The sequence below is a fragment of the Narcine bancroftii genome, chromosome 1, assembly GCF_036971445.1.
Source record: "Narcine bancroftii isolate sNarBan1 chromosome 1, sNarBan1.hap1, whole genome shotgun sequence".
Lineage (NCBI taxonomy): Eukaryota > Metazoa > Chordata > Chondrichthyes > Torpediniformes > Narcinidae > Narcine > Narcine bancroftii.
The window spans coordinates 324,858,941-324,882,263 of record NC_091469.1 but is presented as its reverse complement, the minus strand read 5'-3'; the positions used below and the strand labels follow the sequence as shown (position 1 = coordinate 324,882,263).

At 41.7% G+C, this 23,323-nt stretch overlaps 2 protein-coding genes across 5 annotated transcripts in view; one reads left to right on the top strand and one right to left on the bottom strand.

The window, feature by feature from the left end:
* Positions 1 to 12,379, top strand: part of aldh5a1 (aldehyde dehydrogenase 5 family, member A1 (succinate-semialdehyde dehydrogenase)) — a 61,304-nt gene extending 48,925 nt beyond the window's left edge. For all 3 annotated transcript variants that reach the window (XM_069907697.1, XM_069907691.1, XM_069907687.1), the window contains 4 exons: positions 1,387 to 1,545; positions 2,588 to 2,757; positions 11,063 to 11,121; positions 11,478 to 12,379. In XM_069907697.1, the coding sequence (XP_069763798.1) occupies positions 1,387 to 1,545; positions 2,588 to 2,757; positions 11,063 to 11,121; positions 11,478 to 11,683 (594 nt within the window). In that variant the 3' untranslated portion in view covers positions 11,684 to 12,379. The remainder of the gene's footprint in view (positions 1 to 1,386; positions 1,546 to 2,587; positions 2,758 to 11,062; positions 11,122 to 11,477) is intronic.
* A 2,143-nt stretch (positions 12,380 to 14,522) lies between these two features.
* LOC138747970 (dyslexia-associated protein KIAA0319-like) overlaps positions 14,523 to 23,323 on the bottom strand; it is a 160,756-nt gene continuing 151,955 nt past the window's right edge. For both annotated transcript variants that reach the window (XM_069907641.1, XM_069907633.1), the window contains exons 19-21: positions 19,252 to 19,342; positions 19,039 to 19,127; positions 14,523 to 16,246 (exon numbers count right to left, since the gene is read on the bottom strand). In XM_069907641.1, the coding sequence (XP_069763742.1) occupies positions 16,068 to 16,246; positions 19,039 to 19,127; positions 19,252 to 19,342 (359 nt within the window). In that variant the 3' untranslated portion in view covers positions 14,523 to 16,067. The remainder of the gene's footprint in view (positions 16,247 to 19,038; positions 19,128 to 19,251; positions 19,343 to 23,323) is intronic.

Below are 23,323 nucleotides of genomic sequence, written 5' to 3'. Positions count from 1 at the left end.
TACTGGAATTTAAATTGTGCAGAATTCACGTCCTCAAAATGTGGCATTCAACCTTTGAGTGAAACACGAAGCCCGAAATGTTGGTTATGTATCTTTATCTTTGATATATAAAGTACACTATTCAAACTTTGAGGGGTATTTCCATGTCAATACTTGACTTGTGGGTGAGAGAGTTGGGTCACTGCTTTATGCCACTGTTTGACACCAATATTTCATTCCTTTCCACGCACCCCTCTCTGAAACATTCATAAAGTATAAGCTAAGAGGATGTTTCCACAAATAGAGTAAAATGAAAAGTAAATCTCCCAATATGGATTAATGAAAAACCATTTTACCTGGCGTGTTGTTAGAATGTGGAACTTGCTGTCGTAAATAGTGGTGATGCACCGTACACGCAAGTGTTGTATTACGAGCGCGCTCACTGTAAGAGATTACTGGGAGGGGCAGGGGAAACATATGAGAAGGATCAGGGATAATCAGTCCCCACCAGAAAAATGGCAACATTTTGGCCTACTCCTCAAAATCCCCAGCGCACGAGCACCCAATGTGGAGCTGGGGCATTTAAAAAAGCACCGAGTACCTTGGATTCAGTAATCCAGAGCGCCCACATGTCGAATGTAGCACCCACAAGCTACTCAGCAATGTGCCCCTTCTGCTTCTGTGAAAGAGTCCGCAATTCCCACTTCAAGCCTCAGCTGTCTCCAAACCCTCAAAATCAGAGTGGAAGATACTACAGCTGAAACAAAGATACATTTGAGGCCATACAAATGCGAGAAAAAGGGGATTGAAGAGTATGCTAATTGGGAAAAAGCCTGCAAGGAAAATAGCTAGGTGCGTCCATGTTGTAAATTCAGTGTGATTTATCATTTCCCGTAGTCTCCCATTGCTTTTGATGGGAAGAAAGTAGCAGTATATAACAGTGCCAACCGGAACAATTGAGGTGAGAGGAGTAAAAGATGAAAGTCTGCAGACGAAATAAAAACACAGTGCTGGAGAAACTCAGCTGGTCAAACAGTGTACTTTATATAGCAAGGATAAAGATACAGAACCAAGGTTTCAGGCTTGAGCCCTTTATCAAGGTATGAACAAAATGTCGGCAGGTACCCAAACAGAATGGTGGGGGAGGAGCACGGTCCCACCCACAGGCAAGCGGTAATAGGTGGATATGGGAGGGAGGGAGGGCACAACGGCAAATGGGGAGGAGGGACAGCTCTGTGAATGGAGAGGGAAGAGAGTGGAGAACTTGGAGGAAAGGAGGCAGAGGGATAGGGGAGCAATTTGTTTTTTTTTCCCAGTAACAACCCTACTTCTGCATCATTCAGAGTGACCTGGAATGCTGCATGCACAGTGTTTAAATATTTTGTTACGTTTGCTTTCCAAATGCAGACCTGTGTGTGCACAAATCAGTTCCTGGTGCAGGAGGGAATCCATGATGCCTTTGTGGAGAAGATGGTGAAGGCAATGCATAGAGATTTGCACGTTGGAAATGGATTTGACGAACAGACCACACAAGGCCCCCTAATCAATGAAAGAGCAGTGGAAAAGGTAACGCACACCGTGCTTTCAATCATATTACTTCCATGTTGGTGCAATCACGAGAAAGGCTCGCCAGCAGGCTATACTTTGTGAGGTGTTTGAGGAGATTCGGTATATCACCGAAGACCCAAAAACTTCTACAGGTGTACCGCGGAGAGCATCATTGGTACGGAAGTACCAATGCTTAGGACAAGAAAAAAAATCCCCAGAGGGTTGTTGACTCGGCCTGCGATATCATGTGCACCAGTCTTCACTCCATCGGGGACATCTGCAAGAGGTGGTGTCTCAAGAAAGCAGCCTCTATCCTCAAGGACCCCCCCACCGCCCAGCCCATGCCCTCTTCACTCTGCTACCATCGGGCGAAAAAGGTACAGGAACCTAAAGACGAGGACTCAGCAGCACAAAGGCAGCTTCTTTCCCGCTGCCATCAGATTCCTGAATAATCAATGAACCACAGACACTGCCTCACTTTGATTTTTTTTATGGACTTTTTTTTTATGGTGGTTTATATGAATGTTTGCACTGGGATGCTGTCACAAAGCAACGAATTTCGTGACTTGTTCACAACAATAAATTTTGATTCGGATATTGAATTAAATATATATATTTCAAGTTTTTTGATGTAAAGATCTGCAAAAGTATTTGTTAATAATTTTAACAAAATCCCATCAATACTGTGCTATTTCTACATTGTAGTTTGTAATGCATTTAACAGAATGTCTTACGGTACTTCAGTAGAACATTTCAAAACAGAAGTTTGACCTCAAGTCACAGTAGCAGCTAATCAGGCAAACCTTCAGAAAAGATGTTGTTTTTAAAGAGTATTGGGAAAAGGGGCATTTTGAGTGTCATGGGGTTGGTGGGGGGGAGTGGAATGGAGAACTCATTAATTATCTATATAGCTGAAATCTTTGCCCCCATGGATGGAGAAGGGAATAAAGGAAGCTGTTCCTGGGAGGAACTCTCAGGAGGTCACGATACATGGGAAAAAGGCCGCAGAGAGAATTGAACGGTTGAAAATTTTAAATCGCGCCTTTTTTTCTGTTTGCAGGTGGAGAACCAGATAAATGACGCAGTGTCTCGTGGTGCCTGCATCTTGACAGGAGGGAAGAGACACAGACTTGGAGCTACCTTCTTTGAACCAACTCTCCTTTCTAATGTCACCACAGATATGCTTTGCACAAAGGAGGAAACATTTGGTCCTTTGGCACCAGTTCTCAAGTAAGGAAGGCTTTGATAGTTTTTTTTCTTTCAGACCTAATGAAAACCAACACAATAGTAAATAGCTTATTGAGGGGGGGGCGAGGCGGGAGGGGACCCTTGAATGCAAAAGACCCTACTGTAGAAACAAATGAGAAGATCGGCCCAAGACTCGGTCCACTGGTCTGATTATAAGCCGGTGGATTTGGAGTGGGCTTTCTTGGCCTCCTTTCCGCACACACCTTAACGTGTACCTGTGCTGCAGCAAGCAGCCATTAAATGACAATCATGTCTCAAAACAGGGAAAAAGTCAAAAGCTGCAGATGCTCGAGGAACTCAGCAGCTCAGACAGTATCTATGCATAGAAATGGTCAGTCAACGTTTTGGGTCTGAAACCTTTCTATATGTAATATACACCTCCTTCCCTGCAGTCTTGATAGGGCCCAGAGGTGATAGGACAGAAGGTATGAAAGGTAGAGGGAGAAAACATTAGGAAGGGAGGGGGTGAAAGGTTAGAGGAGAAGATAAAGAGATGGAACTACACGAGGGTGGGCGTTACCTAAAATTAGAAAAATCATTGTTCATGCTGTTAGGTTTAAGGCTGTCGGAGGGGAATATGATGTTATCAAGTTTAGCAGTTAGTGTAACGGTTAGCGCAATGCTGTTACAGCGCCAGCGATCGGGACCAGGGTTCAAATCCCGCGCTGTTTGTAAGAAGTTTGTACCTTCTCCCCATTGTCTGCATGGGTTTTCCCTGGGTCATCTGGTTTCCTCTCAGCCATTCAAAAAGTACTGGGGTGTAGGTTAATTGGGTGTAACTGAGCTGCATGAACTTGTGGGCCGAAAAGTCCTGTTACTGTGCTGCATGTCTACATTTTTAAAAAAATTAAATTACCATATATTTTGGCGTACAAGTCAACCGGCAGACAAGTCATGTCCCCAATTTCAGCCTCATTTTAATGGCTTTATGGAAGCTCCAGCAAAATGATGAAAGTATGAAGCGAGTTTTAAGTTAAAAGTAATAGAAATGGCCAAGAAATCCAGCTGCTGCAAGAATATTTGATATATATGGGAAGTTGGTAAGAGATTTGGGGAAAGAAAGAAGAGACTTTAAGAAAAATACCAAGAAGGCAACGTACAATGAGAAGAGGAATCACTTGTTGGCCAGAGTTGGAAAATCACATTGCCTCATGGCAATGAACAGAGGCAAGATTACTACATAGTCACAGGAAATAAAATAAAAGATTTTGCACTGAAGTGGGCAAAGTCGCACACAGAACGCAGTAAAGATTTTGAAGCTACAGTGCAACCATTTAATGAACAGGAAAAATGTGGTAGTACAAGAAACAAGAATTGCTCAAAAACTACCAAAAGATCTTGATCATAAAGTTGTAAGTTTTCACCAATTTATTTTACATAACCAACACAATTACCAGTGTGCATTGGCAAATATTGGAAACATGGACAAAACCCCATGATATTGACATGATAGGTAGTAGAACAGTGTAAAGGAGGTAAAACTGTACAAGCCAGAAGTACAGGCCACGAAAGGAAGGACCAGGTTTACCGTGGTGTTATTGTGCGTGGCCAACGGGACAAAGACCCCATGGTAATCTTCAAGCGCAAACTTAAACCTGAAATGAAATTCCCAGCAGGTATTTTTGTACATTTTCATGAAAAAGGATGAATGGACGAAAATGATGTAAAACTATGGATCAACAATGTGTGGAACAGGCAGCCAGGTGGCTTATCCAAGGAACAGAATTTGCAGGCCGGGGATATGTTTTGTAGCCACTCAACTGAGAGCACTAAAAGTAGATTAGAGCTACATAATACTTACATGGTGGTTATCCCAGGTGGTTTGATGTCTCTATTGTAACCTCTCGATATCTGCTTGAACAAGCCATTCGAAGACCATGTTCATGAAGAATGGAATACATGGATGTCTAGTACAGAAAAAACATTCACCAAAGGCAGGGCAATGCGTGCTGCGAGACTTTGTGCTCAAAGCATGGAATAAAGTGAAAGTAGAGACTAATAAAATCATCTAAAAATTGCGGTATCTCGGGGGACATGGCCATGGGAAGGAGCTAGATAGTAGTGTCTTCAATGAGCTCTCCGTGAAGAGTATTAAAATTAAGTTTTTTTTCTCTGAATGAACAAAATTATCACTAAGAAACCAAGACAGCAAAAAAAATTGGAAGAGATACCGACTTGGTCAGGAACGTCAAATGAAAGCCCGAAAGGGAGTGGCACAAGAGTGGCTTTGTGACCAACTGTACCCGGCAGTGCTGTGGGGTCGGTGCGAGACATGAATATACACCTGGATAAGATGCAGACTTTATGTAATCATTTTACGGGTGTTAAAACTGCAATGAGAGATATGTCAGAGAAGATAAGTGAATTTAAAGAGGCAATTGATGATTTAATGCAATGAATGGGCCAAGTGGAAGACGGCTTGGTTAAAATTCCAGAAAAGCTGAAAGCTTTAGAAGAGGATACAAAGAAATGAGTCTTGGATAAACAAACTATGCTGGATAAGATCGATCATATGTTCGGATTATTGGTTTGAAGGAAGGGACTGAAGGGAGAGACCTGGTGAGCTTCTTTGAAACTTGGATCCCATGAGTGTTGGGAGAAAATATATTCAGCGGAAAACTACAAATCAAAAGGGCTCATCGGACCCTGATGAGCAGCGACTACAGCTGGTCTTTTGAGTTACCAGGAACAGGAAGAGGTTTTGGGATCAGTATTTGATTACTCCAAGCAACCCAATGGCCCACTTGGGATTGAAAGGGGAAAGGTGTTATTCTTTCAAGACTTTAGCCCAACTTTGATTAAGCCAAGGAAGGAGTTTATTGATGTTAAAAAAGACAACTGTGGTCAAAGAATATAAAACATTCAGTGATATATCGCATGACTCTGAGAGTCGAAGTAACGGATGGTAATCAACGTTTTATCAAGACTAAGAAAGAAGTGGAAGAATTTCTCCAAAAATTATGAAAAGATTAAAGATATTAAACAAGAAGGTTAACAATGGGACCAAGTAAAATGTGTTTTTTTTTTTAACCGTCTTGTATTTATTGTTAAATATTTTTGAAATTTGCACAGTGAGCTCACAAAAGTGTGAGAACTTGGTAAAAATAGTAGCAGGGTGGAGACTCTGGTCTAAGGGGGATAATAGTGCCGGGAGAGGAGCAGTTTTGCAAAGTGGTGCTAAAGAGAGGGGGTTCTTCTTTCTTGGAAGATCCCACAGGCTTTTTTCATGGGCTTCCTGGATTTTCTGTTTACGTCACCATCAGAGCAGGGGCACTATATATGTTTGTTAAAGGGGAAAGATCACTGTATTACTTGAATAATCAAAAAGGTCTTATTGCTGAACAATATTTGTTTAAAAACTGTTATCGATAGCACATTAAAGTTCATTAGTCTAAATGTTAACGGGCTAAACAGAACAATGAAAAGGAAAAGGGTCTTGGCACATTTTATAAATAAAACTAAAGGCAGATGTAGTTTTCTTGCAGGAAACACATCTTACTAAATTGGAACATGCTAAATTAAAAAGAGGATGGGTGGGGCAAGTAATATTGTTGTCTTTTGGTACAAAGGTGAAAGGAGTAGCAATTTTAATTAATAAAAATGTATCGGTAATAGTACAAGATATATCGATTGACCAAGCTGGAAGGTTTGTAATGGCATATTGTAAAATTTACGCAGAATCTTGGTCGTTTATGAATATTTACGCTCCAAATTGTGGCGATGAAACCTTTATGAAAGATATCTTTTCAAAAGCAGCAAAGGTTAAACAAAATATATTGGTGGGGGGGGTGGATTTTAATTTCTGCTTGGATCTGATATTGGATAAATCAGAGAGAACGGTAATGAGGGTGAAAGCCGCCAAAGCGATGCTATCATTTATGAAAGACTTAAATCTGATTGATATTTGGAGGCAGCTCAATCCCACAGCTAAAGACTACTCGTTCTACTCAATGGCCCATGATTTATTTCTAATATCTGCACAGTTAAAAAGCAGAGTGATAAAAATGGAATACTTGGCGAGACTATTATCAGACCTTAACTATTGCGATAGTGGAAAAACCAGAAAATGTGTACAGATGGCGTCTTAGTGCCACATTGTTGAAAAGGTCAGATTTCTGCAAGCTTGTTATACAGATAGAACTATTTTGTGAGAGAAATCTCCCTTCCATTGATAACAGCTTTTTGATATGGGATTCACTTAAAGCTTATCTGAGAGGACAAATTATTTCTTACACAAAAAAAATCTTAAAAGAGAACAATGGTTTGGAGAAAGAGTGAATAGAACTGGAGAAAGAATATCAGAGGATGGGTTTACAAAAAAAATGCAGACTTTCAGAGAATGAAACATTGAGATATAACACATGACAAACATATTAAAACTAAGCAAAAATATTATGAATTAGAAGAACAAGTACATAAAGTTTTGTCCTGGCAAATGAAGTCAGAGGAGTCATCAAGGATGATAAATGGAATTAAAACAGAAGCTGACATTCTAATGTACAACCAGCGAGATTAATGATATTTATAGATATTGTACAAAGCTATATAAATCAGAATTATTAAGAGATCATAATGAGATGGACGAGCTCCTAGCGAGCGTCGAGCTTCCGAAATTAGAGGTAGAGAGCAGACAGAGTTAGATGCCTCTTCCCCAAGAGAAGAAATTAAGAAGGCTCTGAACACTGCAAGCTAATAGGTGTCTGGGGGAGGATAAATTCCTGCCTGAGTTCTATAGATAATTTAAGGATCTGTTGATTCCTCTTATAATGGATGCAGTAGACTGGGCAGTGGAGACTCAGACTCTCTCGGACTCTTTTTCAACAGCTATTATTTCAGTGTTGCTGGAGGGAAGAAACAAGGACCCTCATTTAAAAACTTAATCAAACAGACCTATCTCGCCTTTGAATGCTGATTATAAGATACTGGTGAAAGCGTTAACCAATAAACTGGGACAATATTTACCCAATTTGATACACACAGTTCAGGTGGGATTTGTTAAAGGAAGACACTCTTCAAATAGTCTGGGTACGTTATTTAATATAATACATATGGCTAAATCAAAGTTAGATTGCAGTATAACAGTCTCCCTTAACGCGGAAAAGGCATTCAACCACTTAAAATGGTCTTGTTTATTTAAAACTTTGGAGAAATTTGGAATAGGTAGAATATTCATAAATTGGATAAAAATTCTCTATCATAAACCACAGGCCAAAATTAAAACTAAGAGTCAAATGTCAGCGGTTTTCCCTCTGAGTAGATCGAGTAGACGGGGGTGTCCCCTGTCCCCAGCGCTTTTTATCCTTGCAATTGAACTGCTGGCAGATCTAGATATTAAAGGGTTCAAAGTTGGACAAGAAGAAGATAAAATCAGCCTAGTTGCTATATTTATCTGACCCGGCTGAGTCTTTGCATAAATTACAAGAAAAATATGGAAGAGTTTCTAAGTTATAAAATTAATATGGATCAGAGTGAGAAAATGTCATTGTCAAACTTTGATTATGAAATATTTCAAACGGGAAGTCGATTTAAATGGAAAGTAGATGGAATTAGATACTTAGAAATAATGACTGACAATAACTTACAGAATATGTACTAATTAAATTATATTAGGGAAGACAGAGAGGGATTAGTAGAATTGGAAAGACTTGCTGATTACTTTGGAGGGAAGGGTTAACTGTGTCAAAATTAAAGTGACGCTAAGATCACAATATCTTTTCCAATCGCTGCCTATTTCTTTGTCGAAAAATGTCTTTAAATTATTAAATGATAGTATTAGGAAATTCCAATGGAACAATAAGATGCCAAGAATATTGCTGGATAAGTTCATGTGGGATTGTAAGATAGGAGGACTTGGGCTATAGAATTTTAGAAAGTATTATTTGTCAGCACAAGCCAGATTTCTTTCATCTTTCTTTGAGGAAAACATCACCCCTCTTGGATTCAAATGGGATTATACTCAATGAAATAGGGGGCAGCAAAGGATTTTATTTATGTCAATAACAAAAAAGACAGATATTCCTATACTGTATACTTCAGCGTATAAGTCGACTGGCAGGTAGGTCAACCCCCTTTTTAGCCTCATTTTAATGGTTTTATGTAATATCCAGCATATAGGTCTACCCCCATTTTTCGGGCTGTCTGGTCCTCCCAGGAACAACCCAAAATTTTTTTAAACACCCCATTCGCAAGTAACAAAGCTGTAAATTAAGTAAGTTTTTTAAAAAAAATCTCAGCCTACCATGCCACAGCGGCAACAGCCCATGGAGCTGGAACGGTGATGTTGTGTTCCCAGCGGGAGCAGGAACCTCAGCCTACCAGGCAGGACCAGCGACTGTGACATCAGGGTCCCAGGTAGGAGTAGCTATAATGGCGCCGAGCGGTGGGGAGGTGTCTGGGAGCGGAGGCGCTGGAGGTGGGGAGGTGCTTCCACCATGGACTTGTACGCCGAATCGACATCAATCTTTTTGGTGAATTTAAAGTCTCAAAAGTATATCTGGTGTTTGTTTGTCTATAAAAATGTTGTTTTAATGAAAACTTATTGTAGTTGGGGTTTTTTTATACGCCAAATCGGCGTCGAGCATTTTTTTTTAAAGGTTTTAGAGTATATTCTTGCTTTTATGTCTGGTTTTGGATTTGCCATCAGATGTTACCCATGATCCCAGGTACTTGAAACTATGCAGATGATACAGCTCTGATAGCAAACAGTGAAGTAAGTTTTCAGAAATTAGTATCTACCATCAACACAGAGAGCAAAAGACTTGGCCTAACCTGAAACAAAAAGAAATCTAAAGTAATGGTAGCATCAAAGATACCTGATATTCTAAATTGTAGAAATCCTGAAACAAGCTCACAACTTCAAGTACCTTGGATCATGGGTAACATCTGATGGCAAATGCAAATTCAACGTAAAAACAAGAATAGCAATGGCAAGAACTGCATTTATGGAAATGAGAAACATCCTAACAAGAAAGAAAATAGCAATTGACATCCACCTTAGAACTCTCCGCTGCTACATATCTGAAGTACATCTGGAGTATAAGTCGACCCCCTATTTTTGAGGGTTTCAAGACTCAAAATATATGGTATGTTTGGCCACACCCTGGCAATTGATGAGGCCATGTTGTAGGAATGATTGGGGGAGTTAAAATGGTTGGAAGCTGAAGTTTAGACCCACACAGAGCGTGGGCATTTCGCGAAGCAGTCACTCATTCTGCGTTTGGTCTCACCGTCGTGAGGATGCCACAGCAATTACCTGCTGAGCTTTACATTCAGCTGCTGCTTTATGGGTGGCTGAACCCTTCATGGTACACCTTCACAAGACAGCTCGGTTTCAAAGGCATTTAGGCTCATCCAAGGCTGACGCGAAGAAATGAAATGGGCACCTCGGAGATGCAGCTCCACCAGCCTGATCAGAGGTTGTATCATGTTAGAGAATGTGCTCTCATCTCTTGCATTCACAGTTGTACTGTATGGAAAGGACGGGCCATTTAGACCTCCACGTCAATGCTGACTAATATGCTCTTGCATTCATCCCCGATGCCTCTTAAATATCGTTACTTTGGCAAATTCAGTAATGAAGCAAATGATTTTAATTGGATTGAATTGTGGGAAACAACTCTCAGTTGGTGGGAGAATGATAGATTCTTGATTGGCCAAGGGCATCAAAGGTCGTAGGGAAAAGGCCGAACAGTGGGTCTGAGTGGGAAAATGAATTGAATGGCAAACTAGACTTGAGGGGCTGAATTCTGCCCTCTGTCTTGTGGTCTTATGGAGTGATTTACAGTGTAGTTGCGATCATGTAATGATTTGTCCCGGTATTGCTCCTCTATTTGTAAGCTTTCGTGAAACACATCCCCTTTGGAGCACTTCAATGCTCAAGTGTCTTGGCAGTCTCTCCTCTAGGGTGACTTCAGTGAGTTTCCGCTGTTGCTTTGAAGGGGGTACTTTTAAAGCCCTGCTCTGAATCAGTCGTGTTTCCTCCAGGAGCAATAGTCATGATACATTGGCTGAATACTTGTTTGCTGAGACCCAATTTGTCGCTAAAACTACACACAATGATAAAATAAAAGTCCAATTTCTAGGTCGAGGTTTGGAGTAATTGAATTCATAGCTGGACCACATTTGCTTCACAATCATAATCTGCCGTTCTCCCAGAAAATGTGATGAAGATGATTCATTTACAAGGCTGTAGGAAAATAATGGGCCATTTCCTTGGCTCTTTTAGTGACGTTGGCTGAGTGTCTTGCTCCATTCAGAGATTTAACATCCTGTGAATTCTCAACTGCAGGTTTCGAACAGAGGAAGAAGTCATTGCCATCGCTAATGCAGCCGATGTTGGTCTGGCTGGTGAGTACATCCATTGTAATTTTTTAAAAGTGTTGAACAAAGCAACTGAATGCTGTGAAACATGAAGGTCTGCAGTCACTGTGATTGTAGTAAAAACACAGATAGACTGGGGGAACTCAGCTGGTCTCACAGTGTCAATAGGACCTGTTTTGTCAAAAATCAATTGTTTACTTGGAATTCTGACAGTCAAACCTTTGCCAATTACCAACATCCTCATCAATATCTATTGGGTTAACTGTGAAGGTTGCAATTTGTGTGATCGTGGAGGCCTGAATTTAAAGCGATTTAGTAAAAACAATTTTTTTAAAACCATCTTCTTTGCCTTTAGAAAGATTTGTGTTTTACTTCTCTTCCAGGTTACTTTTACTCCAGCGATCTTGCTCAGATTTGGCGAGTTGCGGAGCAGCTCGAAGTTGGCATAGTTGGAGTGAATGAAGGGCTCCTGTCCACGGTGGAGGCACCTTTTGGTGGCGTTAAGCAATCTGGACTGGGGAGAGAGGGCTCTAAATATGGTGTTGACGATTTTTTGGAAATCAAGTATGTGTGTTTTGGTGGTTTATAAAGTTATTTGGGTCCATGTGAAACCTATGGCAACAATCATTTAATTAATTAACCCGTACTGCAGAAAATCTTCCCTTTGGCCATAACAAAATAGAATTGTTGGTAACATGGTTACTTCCTTAGCTCTTTTCAGATCAAGTAAACAATTTGTAGGGAAAAACACTGCATTGTTTTTAATTTTGTTGGTTTTCTCATTCACATTGGATAATTCTTAAAAATGTGGGTTTGGACTTAACAATCTATATGCACTAAAAATGTAGAAATACAATTTGCAACCAGTAAATTAGCAGTGAGATATTTGGACTGTTTCAATTCTACCGTGAGCTTTAGTTTGCCTTGTTTAATAATCCTGTTTTAACTTGTGCGTACAAAACTGTACAGGTAGTCCCCGACTTGCCTCTGTAATGGGGTCAGAAGGGTCGGTTGTAACTGGGGCTTGGTCATAAGTCGGGGAATGGGGGCCTCGGGTTGTCGTGGGGAACAGCAACTACAGTATACGGTACTTTTAATAAAGGTATTTTTAAATGTGGTCGTATGTGCAGGTGGATGTAACTCACGTAGGTCGCAACTCGAGGACTACCCCAAAGTGAACAATGAGATGTTTAATTGTGGATTGAACTTAAATTGTCACCTGCCAAATAATTAAATAATTTGTGATTTACAGGAACATAAAATTATTTTATTTGATGAACTAAAATGATGGAAACATTTTATTGAATCTTTAATTCTTATTGCTCTAAATTAGGTTCTGATTAGTCTTTAATACTTGAGGGTTTTTTTTTGTCTCTTGGTAATGTATTTTAAAATTAATGTTAAGTGATGTATTCATCAGTTATGAACATTGGAATGCAGTCCACTGCTGGATTGATCAGTAAAGGTTTAAGAAACAATACTCCCTTGGTTGTCACAGTTCTGTGAACTGCAACTAACCATTTGGATGTAGATGCTTCGATTAATTTTGAGTTATGTTAAATGGAAACTTGCCTGACTTTAGAAAAAAACCCAAAAGCCTTGATATACCTTCCATGTTTTCAGTGATGTAAACATTTTCATACAGTGTAAAACTTAAAAAGGTGATGGCTTCATTTAAATCCAAGTAAAATAAAGCTGGTATGTGTTTGTATTTTATCCAGTTAAAAAAAAGGGAGGGGCTAACCTAGGAAAACTATAGTAATTAACTAAATTCTGTCTACATTCTCCTATTGGCCTAATTAGATTCAGTTTTGATATTCTGCCTCTGCCATTTAAAACAGCTTGTATATTTATAGTTCCTCGAAAGCAGAAGAAAGTAATACTGCAGAACGCTAAACAGTTCTGGCTGAAGAACTTGTAAATTTGTTTGCAGTTAAATTGTACAGAAGCCAAAAATAAGTTGGATTTGAGGATGTGTTAGCATTCACTGGTACATCAAATTATTTTTATAATCACATCAGCTTTTTTAAAATTTAAATTTAGGCATGCAGCACCGTGACAGGCCTTTCCGGCCCTCGAGCCCGTGACGCCCAATTAACCTACAACCCCCATATGTTTTCAACCTTGGGGGTGGACATTGGTTTTCGAATTCTTGAACTGATGTTTAATAAAATTGATCCAGGCATGCTGACAATCTGGCTCTTTTCTGGAACATGAAGGAAAATGTAACCATAGCCTTTTCTTTTTGTGATATCAAAGAGTCAAAAGGCAAGTTAGTGCATAGTGATCAAAGTTAGTAATCGTCAAGGTAACTGACCCACAATAACATTTGCTGTGCCTTCTTCACACCCTCAGTTCCAGGCTCGAAAGAGGGCATGTACCAAATGCACAGCCAGGCACATTTCTTCATGGTTAAAGCAGAGAAAAATAAGAATACTGCAATGAAACCGAGAAATAACCAATATAAAGCTTCAGCAGAAGTAGTACAAGACATGCAGGGACAGGTAGAAGGCCTTGGAATTCAGGCAAGAGAATGTACCTTCTCAATTGGGTCAGATTGTTCCATGCTATGTGACTCAAGGTACCCAACACTGATGAGCAAGTTGTTATTGGCTGCTGGGGCTTGCTCTTCTACTGGACGTTGGAGGGAGAGATGCAAGATAGAAAATGAGAGGGATGCTCCAACAGACAGATAAGACGGCAATATATTGCTTAGTTTTTTTTAAATTTCATTTTATGTGCAGCCTCCTTTAAAGATCCTCAGGCACATTTTGAAGAGCAGGGGAGTGCTGAACAATATAACCTAAACCAGGGATTCCCAAACTGGGTTCTGTGGAAGAAAGGACAGGGCGTAACAATGATCTACCTGTTTTTCTTTAAATCACTTATTATCTCTGTCTTTAATTCCATTTGGTTTCGGGGAAACTCCTCCCTAGGAAAACAAAATGGTGTCAATGATGCCTAAGGTTCACGCTGCTGACGTCAAGCCTGCGCATCATTTTCAACCAATGAGAATCTGATTTTTCTTTTGGTGCAAAGCTGGCCGTATTTTAAAGATATTCCACCTGTGTAATATTAAGAACCATGAATCATATGATTAAAAAATAAACGAGGTGACAGAATAATTCATCTGAAGAAAGTACTGAGGTCCCACCATTTATTCATGAAGATTCTTTGATTACGCCCATCTCGGAAAAATCAAGTGCTGTAAAGAAACGAAGGTGTGATGAAAATTATTTGTCGCTTGGGTTCACCTCAGCTGGGAATAAAGAGGCACCAGATGCACAATTTTCGTATTATGCAGCAATGAAAACAAAATGCCACTCCAGGCAATAAGGATACAACTGTCTAATATTGTACCCAACATTAAAAAGATCTGCGAGGACAAGAAACTCTTCTTCCCATTAAAAATTAGAGGCAACAAATAATTTCAACGTGGAGATTGGTAAGTTTATTTACTTTTTTATGATACTTGTGCAAATACCAGGTCTTTTAAACTGTAATTGACGATTGGGGTTCTGTGAGCTAAAACATTTGGGAGGCCTTGACCTAAACTATGGATCTCACTGTTTTACACAAGTCCCTTTATTTTGTAACAGAATGCAACAGTATTTCATTAGCCGGTTGTTAAAATGAACAGGCAGTAAATGCATCACATCCATGAATTTCACACATTTCCCAAACATTAGGAATATGATGGGAATATTGTTTAAACTCATGGGAATTATCCATTGTTCGTCCAGCCTCACGCAACAATTGGAGCAGAGAGGAAGTAAAAACACAAAATGCTGGAGAAACTCGGCAGGTCAAACAGTGAACTTTATGTAGCAAAGTTAAAGATACACAACCAAGGTTTCGGGCTTGAGCCCTTCACCAAGGTATGTAAGAATGTCGACAGGCATCCAAATTTTTATTTTAATTAGAGCACTGGGTGTTTCTACCTGCATCACGAGCAACTTTGCCTTTCCAATTGAATTAACCCATGGAATACCGCTTGAAAGTTTTGCACATCTTATTGTACCTGCAGACAAAATCTTGCGTAATAGCACAGTGAACAAAATGCTTTTCACCTGGTTACAAGTAGAAGGAACATAATAATTTTACCAACATTTCCATTTAAAATGTGAATGAGCCCTAATTTAGCAATTTTTAACATTGATCATACAAGACTTCTGTTCAAACTTGCTTTGTATGCTGCAACACTGTATCCAGTATCAAATTGGGTTTCCCTGTCAAGAGAGAAAGCATTTCTGGAAATCTATTCCAGGTCCCTTGTTGCAGCAGCTGTCTTATCTCACATTTGCACACACACAAATAACGAGCTGCTAGAACCATACATCTACAGCAGTGCTTTTCACACTGTCCACCAAACTCTCATTCCACTTTAAATTATCCCTCTGCCATAGGTGCTCTGTGATTAGTAAAGGATTACTAATCCACTTCCAGTTTAAATTCCATATGGAATAATTTGGAGGATCAAGAGCTACGATCTTAAGGTGGGATGTGGATGGGAAGAAAAAGGTTGAAAACCACTGTTTTAATCATACCTCATTGACTCGTTATGTGCACGGTTTCAGAACTCCAAAGGAAATGGGGCAATGACAATTTTTCTGAAGCAAAATATCTCGGCAACAATCGGGATTCTCAACCTTCCCACTCACATTCTACCTTAAGCAATTCCTTACTAATCGCAGAGCACCGATGGCATCAGGATTAAAGTGGAGTGTGAGTTTAGGGGGACAGTTTGAAAACCACTGATCTACAGGAAGCTGAAATGACTGGCCTTATCAAGAGATGATATCTGCAAATCCTGCTGCAAGGATGGTTTTTCAGTCAATATTTCCTTCAGACCCTCTTACGGATACCATCAAATTTTGTAACTTGGAAAATGTTTTCAAAAGGTCCACTTCAGCTTTATTTTCTGCTCTTGTTTACTCATGCTGCACAAATGTTTCGCTAATAAGTCAGCCTGTTTATCTGTTCTTGGGATTGTAATTGAAGGAGGCCTCATTTTTGAGTGATCCATTCATGCCAACTTTATAGCTCTCCTTCTCAATGGTTTCTGTGCTGAACAGTGTGTTCTGGTCGCTTTCAAACTCGGATTCGGATACCATTAGGCTCGAGTTGTGTTCCGTGCTTTTGTGTTTCACACCTGGAGCAGAAAGTTGGAACAAAGTTAACAGGGCCGCACGGCTCACTTTGATCCACTATTGTTATCTAGCGCCTTATTTAAAATTCTGCAACCATGGGGTCTGGGGCAAAGATGATGGCGCCAGTGTTCGGGAGCAGCCTCGAGGTGTTGCAGACTCCAGGGTTGCAGTGGGTTGGCGCAGGGCACTAGTAACAGTGAGAAGTCCCCACCACCCCCCCCAACCTGATTGAAAAGGAGAAGCAGACACTAAGGATAGTGACCAGTGCAGGGTCGTGTGGCCAAAGTACATGCACAAGCGGCAAGCTGTTTTTCATTTAAACATACAGCACGGCAACAAGCCATTTTGGCCCACGAGTCCATGCCGCTCAATTTCACCCAATTAACCTACCCCCCCCCCCCCTCCCCACTGGTACATTTTGAATAGTGGAAGGAAACTGGTTCCCCCACAGACATGTGAAGGATGTACAAACTCCTTACAGACAGTGCAGGATTTGAACCCTGGTCCCGATCGCTGGCGCTGTAACGTCATTGTGCTAACCGCTAAACTAACCGGCCGCCCTAAATTAGACAAGGAACCTGTATAGGCTGCGGGCTGCTGGAGGCTGGCTCCTGAGAACCAGAATTTGAGAAGATGCTGGGGGCAAGATGGGCCCCCGAAGAGCCCTGGGTGCTGAAGGCTTTCCCATCCCGTCGGAGATGTGGATCTGGGCTCGGGCTGCGAGGGTTTGAACTGAACTGGAGTCTGTGCGGCTGCAGGGGGCGCTGGAGGCAAATCGATGGACACCTGGTGACTCGGGGTGGGGGGGGGGATCTCTCTTTTGCTTCTCTTTTTCTGACTTTGAGGAGTACTGGGCAATGTTAATGGTTAATTTTTGTCTGCCTAAGGCAATTTTCTGTAATACCACATTTGTTTTATTGCTCCCACAGTTCAAAACGCACCAGGAGTGTAGGTTAATGGGGTATAACTTGGGCAGCACAGACTCATGGGGCAAAATGGCTTGTTACGATGATGTATGTTTATATTTTAAAAAATTTAAATGATATCTATCAATAACACGCCCCTTCAAACTTACAGTAATTCAGTGCCCTCCATAATGAGAAGACACTTTTTTCCATTATTTGCCCCTGTGCTCTACAGTTTTAAATTTGTAATCAAACAATTCACATGGAATTAAAGTCCACATTCCAGATTTTATTCAATTTTTTTTGTATACATCAGACTCCTCAACAACAAACTCATTTAGATACTTTTCCACTTGTTTTTTTTTCTCTCTCCTCTCTGAATTGCACAGTTGTGTACATTGTGTATAGTTTATGTTTGCACTACCAATAAGTGGTAATTCTGCTTGGCCCACAGGAAAAAAGGAATCTCAGAGTAGTATGTACTCTGTCAATAATTCTGAAATCTACATTCTGGTTTGACCTTGTAGAAATGACAACATTTTATACACAGTCCTCTCATTTCAGGGCACCATAATGTTTAGGATATTTGTCTTCACAGGTTGTTGTGAGAACTCGGGTATGTTTAATTGCTTCATTGGTGCAGGTATCAGAGGAGCTGGGCTTGCTTCCAAACTTCTGATCACCTTTGCTGTTGCCATTTTTTAACGAGGACCAGAGTTGTGCCAATGAAAGTCAAAGACGCCAGTAGGAGGCTGACAAACAAGAATAAAACAGTGAGAAACTTCATCCAAACCTTAAGATTACCAGAATTAAACAGTTAGGAACATCATTAAGAAAGAGAGTACCGGTTAACTCAGTAACCGCAAAGGGGTTGGTCGGTCAAGGAAGACCCTCCACTGCTGATAACAAAAGAAATTTCATCATAAGGAAGAAAAATCCCTAAATGCCTATCCGACAGATCAGAAACACTCTTCAAGAGGTGGCTGTGGATGTGTCAATGGCTACTGTCTGCAGAAGACTTCACGAACAGAAGTGCAGAGATTACTGTTTCCCAAGAAGTTTTTTCTAAAGGAGCCTGCAGAACATTGGAAAAAAGATCTTGTGGACAGATGAGACCAAGATTAACCTGTATTAGAGTGATGGCAAGAACAAAGTAAAGGAGCTGCCCAAGATCCAATGCATGCCACCTCACCTGGCAGTGGGGGTGTTCTGACCTGGGCTGCCACAGGTACTGGCGCATTTATCTTCATTGATGATGTAACTGCTGACGGCAGCAGTAAAATGAATTCTGAGGTGTATAGAAACATCTTAACTCATTGGATGGTGCTTCATCCAACAGCGAGACAATGATCCCAAACGTACTACTGAAGGAACAAAGGAGTTTTTCAAAGCCAAAAACTGGAAAAATCTTGAATGGCCAAAGTCAGTCTCACTCGATCCAAATCTAATTGAGCATGTCTTCCATACACTTGAGAGAAAACTTAAGGGGAGAAGCCCCTGAAACAAGCAGGAGTTGAAGATGGCAGAGCGTCACCAGAGAAGATACCCAGCACTTGGTGATGTCTAGGAATCACAGACTTTACACAGTCACTGCATGCAAGGGATATGCATCAAAGTTCTAAGCGTGATTATTTCAATATACGTACCACTCCCATGTCCCAAACATAATGGTGCCTTGAAATGAGGGAACTATGTATAAAAAGTGATGTAATTTCTACATGGTCAAACCAAAATGTATACAAATAATCTGGAAAGTGCACTTTAAACCTGTGGATTGTTTAATGACAAATTTAAAACTGTGGAGCACAGGGAAAAGTGTCTTTGTCCCAAACATTATGGAGGGCACAGTGTGTACAAAATAAATAAACCTCTGTTTATACATCACTAACCATACTTCGGCCTCAATGCCACTCTTTCTTGATCATCCATGTTGTCCAAAATGGTATACTTGTTTTTCTTCCTTACTTTTGTCCTCTTTCTGTGGTGGGGGAAAAAAAATCAAAATCAATTTCTGCCCAGGGTGTTTAAATGCTTTTGCTTTTCTGAATTTTTTTCCACTGAAGGACTTGCCAATTCCTCATTAGCATTTACTAGACTCGTACCTCCTGCAGCAACAAATACATGCCCAGCACATTCCTCCACTCATGATGATCGTTAGAAACAGGGACAGAATCACGTACAGCACATTCCACTCTGAAAACAAAGCAACAAGGTTTACAGCAGCATCTAAAACGCCCCTGAAGAAAAAGACATGCCTTTACACAGTGCCTTTCAATACCAAAATCAAGGAACCTTTATTAATTTTAGCATCTAATTTATACACAAAAGGCCCCATCAATATTAACAAGAGTTACCAGGTAACTTGTTTATTTTTTTGTTTTATTTATAGTATGATAGAAGCTAATTCTGGATATTTAAACCAGTGCCGCCCAGTTAACGCACTTCAATTAACCAGCAAATCCTGTATGGTTTGAAGAGTGGGAGGAAACTGGAGCACCCGGAGGAAACCCACGCAGTCACAGGGAGAATGTACAAACTCCTTCCAGACAACGCCAGATTCGAACCCGGGTCACTGGTGCTATAACAGCGTTGCACTAATTTTATTGCGGCTGATCATAGAATAAGTATTGGCGAAGTCCAAAGGATTACTCCCCACCCTCTTCTGCTTACTTGAAAGCCACATCCTTGACTTGAGCCCGATCGAGTAGCGTCCGATCACAGATACATCCGAGGTACATTGTGCAGTAAGTTGAGGGGCCTAGGAGAGAGTCTGTGGCCGGGGTGTTGGAAGCTCTGGTGTTCAGGTGGCTGAGACTAGCACAGTTCTGCCAGTGGGTGGCCGGCCGGGGCATCAGGAGCTTGGATGAGCGGGCAGCAAGAAGGTAGGAGAAAGTCTGTGGCCACGGTGTTGAAATATAGAGGATCCATGATCGAGGTACCAGGATCTCAGATGGGTGGGCAGTCGGGGTGTTGGGAGCTCTGTTGAGTGGGCAGTTGGGGTGAGGATCCTTGGTCAGGTTGTCGAGAGCTTGGATGAGTATATTTTACCTACAATGATCGACTTGTTTCCAAATTGATTTGCGTCCCCATTTCCAGAACGTAACTCAGATGCAAGTCAATGCAAGGCTGTATATCAACACTCAACACTGCAGCATCCCATTACTGCATGAGAGTTAACCTGCGTGTGCTCTTTTCTCAGGTACAGCACTTGAACATGCAATTTGAAGCAGCAGACACGAGCTTCATTTACTCCTTCGACCACTCCAACAGGATCATGGTTAAATGTTTCTGCTCCAACTCTGGGTTCTGAGGTGACTGACAAGCCCAGTGTGGGAGCGACAGGTAGGACAATATTGGGTGGTTTCGATGGGGGTGGGCTCCTTCTGCCATTTGCTCTGGGCATCTGTGAGCCTGATCCATGGATTCTGAGTGTCATCCCAAATGCTCTTCAATGGCCATGGGCCAAAATTTCACAACAGTTTCCAGGGATCTTGCACTTACCAAGGGAAGTTCCAGATCATCTTCCCCAGAGTTGGGACAACTCCAAGGCCACAGTTAAAATGGGATAACTGGGCCATTTTTCAATTGGTCATCAGTAACGGGCTGACACAGATGCTTTTTAATTTAAAAAAAATTTTTTAAAGTGTAGAAATACAGAACGAGTCCATGCAGTCCAATTTACACTCAATTAACCCAATACATTTCGAATGGTGGGAGGAGACCGGAGCCCCCAGGGAAAACCCCTGCAGATACGGGGAGAACGTACCAACTCCTTACAGACAACTCGGGATTCAAACCCTGGTCACAATCGCAGGCGTTGGGCTAACCGGTACTCTAACTGTGCCACCCAATCTTCATCTATATCTCTTTGGATGAAGGGGTGAAGAGAATTGCAGCCAAATTTGCTGGCAATACAAAATAGGAACCTGCAAAGGGACTTGGGCAAGTTAGGTGAGTGGGAAAGAATAGACAGGTAATTTGGAAAAATATGAGGTTGTGCACAATAAAAAGGAAAAAGGGCAGAGAATGAGACTACAAAATATCTACTTGAATCTGGGGTCTCAGTTGTTAACATGAAGATAGAGCAACCAGTTACCATTACAATGTACCACAGACACTGCCTTCCTTTGACTTTTTCCTTTTCTTGCACTTATTTTTATATGTAAGCTTGTTTATATAAATGTTTGCACTGTGATGTCAATAAATTCTGGTTGTAATTAGGAAGACTGATCCAATGCTGGCCTTCTCTGCATGAGTAATGAGGTCCAGTTTGAGTACCCCATACCTGAAGATCCAAAAACCGAGAAGAAAATTTACGCAGCGTCACAAGTGGGGGGAAATAAATTCAACACCCGACTTGCCCATGTGGGGCTCTGATGCTCTGCTTGTGCCAGTTTGATTACAATAACGTTTTTTTTTAAAAACCCGAAATTTTTGTTTCTGGCCGGGAAGGTGCCAAATGGAGCTAGTTCGAAGTCTTCAGCACCGGCTGCAGCCGGCAACTCCATCCTCAACATCGGGTGTGGTGCCGTCCGTATCGAAGTAGTCGGCGCGGGTTCTTGGGCACGAGCAGGGACCGACGCTGGTCTTCTTTTGTCAGCAGAGATCAAGTTTTTTTTTGGATAAATACTAAACATTATTTCATGTGAATTTTCCACTTGTGGCGTCAAATCGGCGCTGAGAAAGCCTGCTGTTGTGTGTTGTTGCTATTTAACTGATGCAGATATTCTACTGTGCTGCTTAGTTCATTTGGAAAAATATCTGGTCCCAAGCATTTTGGATACAATATACTGTACTGTATTAAGGTGAGGAAGTTCTGATGCTTTAGAGCAGGGGTGTCAAACTCAAATTCACGGAGGGCCAAAATTAAAAACTTGGACTAAGTCGAGGGCCGAACTAAATATTTATTGAAAATTTTCAACATTGCATGTTTTCTCTTCTTTCAACATAAGTAATGTTAAACTTTAGGAGGATAATGTTACAGGTCAGGAGTAGGTAGCTCAAGTTCACCCTTTGCTTGACCTGAGGGAAACATATTTGGTCCCTGTGGAGATGTAGTCAGCATTCACAGGCTGTGTCCATTTTGGCCTGCATCAGGACTCAGCATTTCCTGCTCACTCCTCAGGCTCTAGGCCTCTATTCACCCTTGACCCACCATCCCTCTACCTGACCAGTCCTTTACCCAACCTCTACTCACCCCTCACTCTGCCTCTACCCACTGCATTCTATACATGCCCCTCTACTGCCTCTCCCCTCAACCTATTCCTCCCTCTACCCGTCTCTCACCCTCTAATCACCCCTCCCCTACTCGCCCTGCCCCTCCCCTTTTACCTCTTCCCTATCCACCCCTCCTTCTACTCATCCCTCCCTCTAACTGCCCCTCACACCACCATAACTTCCCCTGCCCATTACTCCTCACCTACACCCTCTGCCCACCCCTGCTTACCCACCCACTCAGGCCCAGCGCGCTGCCGATCAGCCTTTGCGGACAGCCACCATCTCTCTCTTCACGTGCAGGGCCGAACCAGCCGTCCCTGGGGTCCGCGCGGGTGCAAGCGCTGAAGGCCGTGGCGACCAGGAGAAGTGCGCTCGTGCTGTGGAAGGGCCGTCCGGTGCCAGTCGCGCGGGGCTTGCGCTGCCCGGGGGCCGTGCGCAGCCTGCCATGCCTGTCGCGCCGACAGGAAATCACAGGCGCTCGTCCATCCGCCGCACCGCTCGACAGGTGGGAGAAGTGACTGGTTGTGCGGGGAGCCTTCCAACTGGCTTGCCGGCTGATGACATCGACAGACTTCTCGTGTTACAATTTCTCGTGTTACAATGGGGAAGGATGTGCAATGAAGGGGGAGGATGGTGGGTGTGACATTACCAAAAAACAGCATCGGCTCTCGCTGCAGGGCGGGCCACCTCTAATACATTTTTGATATGATCTTGCGGGCCAAATATAATTATATCGCGGGCCAAATTGCCAGAGTTTGACAAGTGTGCTTTAGAGTATTGATAAGATCACAGGAGGAGTATACTCTACTGCAGCCATTCTCAACCTTTTTTTGGCTATGGGGCCCCCTTCCTCCCCACCCTTCCCTGAGAAGCAGTCAAGTTGAGTTGGCTTCTTCCATACTTCTCTCCTATATAAAATACATTAAAAATATTTTATGATTTCAGTCTGAGGTCTCC